Below are 7,249 nucleotides of genomic sequence, written 5' to 3'. Positions count from 1 at the left end.
GAGTCAGGCGTACTGGAAACAAGCTAAAACAATGGCGAGCTTGATGGTGATACGGATCTCCTACTCTTTCGAGAAGCGAATCATGTAGCCGAGAGACTTGCCAAATTGGGTTCTAGTCGGAAGGAGGTTTTTTTTTAGTCCACTCATAGCCTACCGAAAGACATTCTGGGAGCTGTTCGTATGGATAAAGCTAGTTTACTCTTCGTCAGAAATAACAAGTTTGGTTACAGGTTTGATTACTTACTGGACTTTTATTTTATTTTGGTTTATCTTTATAGTTTTGGAGGATTTTGTTAGTTTGCTGATTTTTTTCTGATGTACGGTATAGTGTTTAGTTAGTTTGGATGTATGGGTTTGATTTTCTAGTTAGTTTTGAATGTGTAACCCCCAGGTGTCAAGATGTAACCACGGTTTTCCTCCACTATAAATAAGGGCTATCAATGAAATTAAGATACCGTCTTCTTCTTAAAAGATCCGCACGATAGGCTCATGACATGCATTAAACTTTGCATAGCGCCTAACTAAAGTTGAAAAATTGGCTACAATGTTTCTTGATTACCGCAGCTAGAACATAAATTGCCCCAATATTTTTAGGCAAAAGATTCTGGTCCAAATCCAAGGCATCTTCTGCAAGATTTTGCGAATCTCAAAAAGAATATTAAGGCAAATTCTCATGGACGAAAAGAGAGAGAGGGAGGCTTCTTTAATTAGGTTACTGGTTAACATACTTACAAGAAACAAGTATGAAATTATTGGCAACATGACAAAAACCTTCATCACAATATGCTCTGAGACCATCTACTCCCAAAAATAGTTGTGCTAGAAGAAGATCATCGAATTAGAAGCTAATTAAGAAGAAGATTAAAAGAAAAAAAACATGATCTTCAATTAAGCAGGCAACCAAGCAGTGGCAAACACAACATTATGTCCTTTCCATGTAAGAACAAGATCTTCTTCTTCCTTCTTCAATCCCCACCCAGCTGCATGCTCATCTAGCATGGTCTTCACCTCCGAGACTGCTTCCTCTCCGAAAGAAACTCCATGAAAATTGGCATTTCTCATTCGTTGCACCCACTGGCTTTTAGTTTCAAGCCGCTCAACCCTTTGAAGGCCCTCATGTGCTATCACATTCTCAATCTTCCAGCAAATATCGGCTTCGTACCACTGCCTCTGTTTACTCCCCTTTGGAAGGAATGTATCCATAGTATCATAAGGTATCCATAAATAGTTAAATGCTGATCTTAACCTACACACCACATTATTCGATGTCAAATCTACATCTTCGTCTACTAGAATTACAATGGTTGGGTCTAAACTCCGAACCGCACTGAGAAACATTGTCCGGAAAGAGGAAGCAGTACTTGTGGAGGAACATTCAAAAGCATAAGGGTTTGAGTTTGTACTAGGAATCGATACAAGGGTTTCTTCCGGGATGTAGTGAAGCATCATATGGCAGTTAATTACCAGTGCCTCGCTGCTTTCCGGATAGACTAAATGTTGAACCCGAAGTTGTTCGATTAAGGTGGCAAACCCGTCTTTGTAACTTGAAGGACTCACTCTAAACTCCATCATAACATTCTTAGACATGGCGAAATTAACCAACTTGGAACCCAATTCCTCGTACGAAAGGTCGAGCTTTGGCGGGAAGTCTTCTATGGCAGTGGCTACGGTGAGCTTGACCAGAGGAGGGACCTCATGACGATTAGCTATGGCATCAATCAGTGTAGGAATCTGCATGCAATGTGTCAAGCTTAAATCGACGATGTGAATGACCGAGTACCCTTCAACAGCTTCTAAAATTGCTGCGTTGGCTGCTGTGAAACCAAACCGATGCCAAGGGGTCAAGTCCACAAAGCTAGCAAGCTCAATGACTGAGAACTTGTGTGTGTCTATGGCAAGATTGCTGGGAGCGTTTGCCACAGCAGCCAGCATTTTGCAGCTTCCACTTTTGGCTGCGCGTGCAATTAGAGCTCGGAGGAAGCCGCAAGTAAGGCGCTGATTCGAGTCCCCATCTGGGGGTGCAATGTTGTTTAAGACCCATAGAATTTGTTGGGCAAGAGTGGCATCGTTGCTTTCAATTGCATTGGCACAGTGGACGAGAAGTTTCTCCATACAATTGGCATCACCAAAGCTCCCTAAGGACTTCGATGTGGGAAATCCAAGCCATGGCCGAGTCTTATGAATCTGGCTTTTGTTCATAGTAGGATTGGAAAATGGAGTCATTTGGTGTAAGGGTTGTGGTGGAGCCTCCGTGAATTGCATCATTGAGAGAGAGAGAAAGAGAGAGTACAAAAATCTTATAGAAAAGAGAAAGAAAGCCAGAAAAAAAATGGAATTCAGAAATCAGAAAGTAGCAGAAAGAGAGAAAGTGACCAGACTAGTAGTGGCCCTAGTGGGTACCTTTGCCATTGGGAAACGATCCATTAGTGGTAAAATTTACCAGTACGGTTTGGGAGAATTCGCAAGTGAATCAAATAAAATTGACAGTACAGCTTTTTCTGGGACGACTTTATTGTTCTTCCTAAAGGAAAAGATCAGAGGGGAGAAACTCTCAATCCTAACAAAAAAAAAAAAACTTGGTGGGAGTCAAATCGTGCAAAAGAGACCCTTCCAAGCTATTTCACAGGCTTTTCAGTTGCCATGCAGGGTGCAATGAGGCTATCGAAGCAGTGATTGAACAACCTTTTTCATGGCTACAAAAGGGTCTTATCTTTCTTCCTGATCAGGTGAGAGAAAGAGAGAGAGACAGGGAGGAGGGAGAGGGGAGAGGAGTTGTATAAAGGAGAGGTGGGATGTAGGGGTGCTTCTGTTGGATTTTGGAGGCATGCGAATAGCCGGCCAGGGGGTTGTCTGGATGCGGGACTTCTGATTTTGTCATGTAATGGTGGGGTATTTGGATTGAAGGCAGTTAAACTTTGGCTTACTCTCTCACTCACGGGTCATCGTATCATGAACAAATGATCGATTTTATGTTCTTACTTGTTGGGTTTGTAGAGCCTGACTTATTGTTGTAGCGCCTGAGTTGTTGATTCGACTTGATAATAATTAGTTATAGTTTTTTAGTGGATTTTTAATGAGGCTTGTGCTATGGAGCGCAGGTTTGGGCCGATAGGTAGAAATAGGTTTAGGCATTGTTTTTGATTTAGGAAGTGTCAAGACAGAAAGTTTACTCGACATTCTACTCGACTTTCAGCTCGAACAAATATCAGACATAAAGTTCGCTTCGAGTCTCGCTCGACAATGAGCTCAAGCGAAGTTCAGGCAAAGAGTTCGCTCAACTCAACACTCAAGTGAAAACTAGACAGAGAGTTTACTCAATGCATGTTCAACACTCCGCTAGAGAAAATATTGCATAAAAGTAGAAATTATGATTTTTGTCACGTAATTCTATAAATATGCTTATTTTGAAAAGTACGGTCGTTCTGAACAGTGAAAAATCTTCCCAAAGTGTATCTTGTGATTCCTTAACATAATAAAATTCTCTGCAGTTTCATAGACATAAGCATGTTACCAAACCATGTAAACTTATGTCGTATGATTGATTGTTTGATTATTTCTTGTTTACTTTTACTTTATTTTTATCTTTTTTTGCAACACTACTTTGGCTTTGTATATATGCGGGTATGACTGTTTCCATATTTGAAGTTTTTATAATCTTTCTCGTTCTACATTTGTCTGATTTTCATTTCTCCATGCATCTTGGTGGGGTTGAGCTACAAGGACATATACATGTTATCTGGGGTGGTTTAATTTACTAGGTATCCCTCCCTATCTATCTATCTATCTATATATATATATATATATAAATATATACATTCCAGCCTCCTCCTAATTGATTGGCTTTGATAATGACCATGCATTCTTTGTCTCTCTCTCTGAAGAATATATACATATATGTATATACATGTCTGATCTCTTTTGTCTCTTCTCGCTCTCTCCCAGATTTCCAAGATCTTATCCATGATCAGTCCAAAATTGAAATCGAGGACCAGTTTTGATCATTTCAGATATTCACTAGAAATTTGAACACATGGGATGTAAGAGGAATATATAGCATGATCAGTACGTAATACCATGTGAAGGCCGCACGCCCCAGCTTACAACTGGTCCCTATATATAGATATATATGAGCATATGTAAGTATGTATGTTCCTCTCATAATTAGCTATATATGACTGACTAGTACTCATGATGTATTCATTATGCTGATTACTCCTTTTGTTCCCTTGCTCAAAAACTTGTTCCCCTCCCAACTAGGCCTGTAAATGAACCAGTCTATTCGATAGCCCGCTCGGTACTCGCTCGGTTAAACTCGAATCGAACTCGACTCGTGAAAAAAAAAAGCTCGTTCGTGAAAACAGATACCTGCTCGAATTGTAAATGACATATACCCGACAAAACTCGACTCGACTCTGCTAAGGCTCGCTTGTTTATACTCGAGTCGACTCGTTAGCTCAACTCGATTAAAATTCATTCATATATTGATAAATATATACATACACCTATGTACACACACACACACACATATATGTAGTAACTAATAATATAAGCATATCACTTTTATAATTAAATATATAATATGTAATCTAATTACTTATGTCATATAGTGAATATACTTCATAAGTATATTTTATAATTTGTATAATAATTACTCGATAAAATTTAATAATTTCATATACTAGTATGTGAGAACCATATATGAAATAGATAGATGCTATCATATATATTGAGTGTATGTATTAATATATGTAGGCATATAATATATTGTTATTTTAGATAAATATTAATTAGTTAGACATTAATTATTTATAAATTTTTTAAAATTTTATAATTCAATAGAAGTTCTACTTGTTAGTTGTATAAATTTAATATTAGATTTTTTATTTTATTTTTTTAATTTATTAATTATTAAATCTTATTAAAAAAACAGTTTGAACTCGAGCTCGAGCTCGGCTCGACTCGAATTCGTTTGTGGGACGAGCTCGAGCTCGAGTTGAAAATTTAACTTATTGAGTCGAGCTCAAACAAAGAATAAAAAAAAAATCTCGAGTTCGGACTCGAGCTCGAGCTCGAGTATTTTGAGTCAAGTCGAGCTCAGCAAGCCAAAAACCAGCTCGGCTCGATTACAGCCCTACTCCCAATCGCAACCCCACTTTAAATGATCTACCAGTACTCATCCATGCCACCAACAGTACTACTTTAACATATAAGATGATGATGATAACATTTTTCTAAGCATTAATAACAATAACAACAAATTAAAGAAATGCCAAATTTGGAAAACAATGCTAGCAGCTTGAACCAAAAAGACAATTTATAACCCACTTTTCCCAGCTGATTTATGGCTTTCAAGTTCTATCATAATTATCCCCTTGTCTCATAGCATAAGAATATATATATATATATAGGGAGAGAGAGAGAGAGAGAGAGAGAGAGAAAGGTCCTGATAATCATCAACTGGTTTATTAAACTAAATCTATCGTGTATGGTTTTCCATGCAGCAGCTTGTTTTCTTATACCAGAGACCATAGACTATAGTAATTTCCATGCCACCAAACTTAATTTACTGTTAAATTTCAGTAGTTAATTTGTCGTCCCAGCTTTATCACGAGAGAAGTTTGTTTTCTAAAGCTGACAAACTTTTTCCATTCTTTACACTGTATCATTGAAACAAATTAATAATTCTTTATCGTCCTTAACTGCAAGGCTTTAAAAAAAATCATACATCTAATTTATAAATATTATAAAAAGAATCCGGGTGAAGCGTATGATCAGGAAAACCTACATATTATAAGTTAAAAGCTGGAGTGGTTTTTCTAATTAATTCCACATGAATATTTTGAGAAGGATTCCTGAATTAGTACTTGAGGTACAATAACTAAAGGACATGATACGTGCAAAAGCAAACATTAATTAATTCAAGCAATTAAGCTGGCTTTGGAATTTCTGAGAAAGCGACTTTTGGAGCATCCTGCATGCATATTGGTCTTCGGCTTAATTTCCAGCTTCATTAGAAAAACACAAAATACATACATAGACGTAAGCATGAAAGCTAGCTAGCTGTATATAAGGAATGTAACCATGCATGTGCGTGCTGTAGATACCCCAAACTGATAACTATTTGTTTTTTGCTTCAAATCTTGCATCATAAGCACACTGACATTATTATAAGAATTATACTATATAGTTTAATTTAACGAGGAGCTTGTCCAGAACATATATATGGAAGCCAACAATTTACATAAGACATGCATGACCAGCTTCGAATTTTGAGCTAGCTGCAGGAAAAGGACAATCTATTCCTCATGGAATTTTTTGACTCGGTTAATGTACGTGAATGAATATTTTATGTCGCAATAGACCAGAAAAATCAGATCATATATATCATTAGTACTCATTTCAAGACTTTTGTAATATGATCTCCATTGTCTGTGGAGGAGAAAACTTCTTTCTATTTTTTTTTTTTTTGTTAATTTATCAGTAGATACCATTCATTGATCTGTTTATAATATAGTTATAATTAGCGTCTTATTTGGTTATATATTAAATTGATATAAGATCATAATGACTATATATATATGTATCTTGAACCTAACATATACAGAAGAATCTCACTACAAGAAATCAGGATTTTTCCAGTGCTAAAACTCGTCACAAATACTCCTACTAATGTTTAATTTTGTCTCTCCCAAGTCTTGTCATGTTAAAGCAGGAAACAAATATTATCGGCTAAAATATTCTTAATTTCAAGAAAGATATAGAATATATATTTATGGCCAAGTACATGGTTCAATTATACATATATTGCCAACTGCGGCATGATGGCATAAGATCCACATCTTTAAAATAGAGATCATGTCACATGATTCATGTGTTCGACCTCCATCTCCCAATGTATCAAAAAAAATTATATATACATTATACTGACAACTAGTTCAAAGTTATGCAGAGAAGATTATAATATCATATTCATTCATACATACATACATACATATATAAATACATATACATACATGTCACAACCAGCTTGCATCTAGCTATTGCCTATATCATTTTTTAAATTTGAAGTATCTATCCCAACCTTTCTCACCCTAAAAAGACCTTTTCTTCATGTATTTTTTTTTTTTTTTTTTAAAAAGTTTGAAAACAAAAGGTTTCGTATATATATACCATTTATATGATCACTAACTCAATAAAAGAAAGAAGGGAAAGGACTTTCATCTAATTATAGTGGTTATTGACTTCTTAT

At 36.3% G+C, this 7,249-nt stretch overlaps 1 protein-coding gene across 1 annotated transcript; it reads right to left on the bottom strand.

Moving 5' to 3' along the window:
* Nucleotides 1-723: 723 nt before the first annotated feature.
* On the bottom strand, nucleotides 724-2,413 carry LOC108988551 (scarecrow-like protein 32). The gene has a single exon (XM_018961842.2). The coding sequence runs from the start codon at nucleotides 2,263-2,265 to the stop codon at nucleotides 889-891; it is 1,377 nt and encodes a 458-aa protein (XP_018817387.1). The 5' UTR covers nucleotides 2,266-2,413; the 3' UTR covers nucleotides 724-888.
* Nucleotides 2,414-7,249: the final 4,836 nt, after the last annotated feature.

The sequence above is a fragment of the Juglans regia genome, chromosome 12 (assembly GCF_001411555.2).
Source record: "Juglans regia cultivar Chandler chromosome 12, Walnut 2.0, whole genome shotgun sequence".
NCBI lineage: Eukaryota > Viridiplantae > Streptophyta > Magnoliopsida > Fagales > Juglandaceae > Juglans > Juglans regia.
The sequence above is the reverse complement of the archived record's forward strand: the minus strand, read 5'-3'. Positions and strand labels throughout refer to the sequence as shown.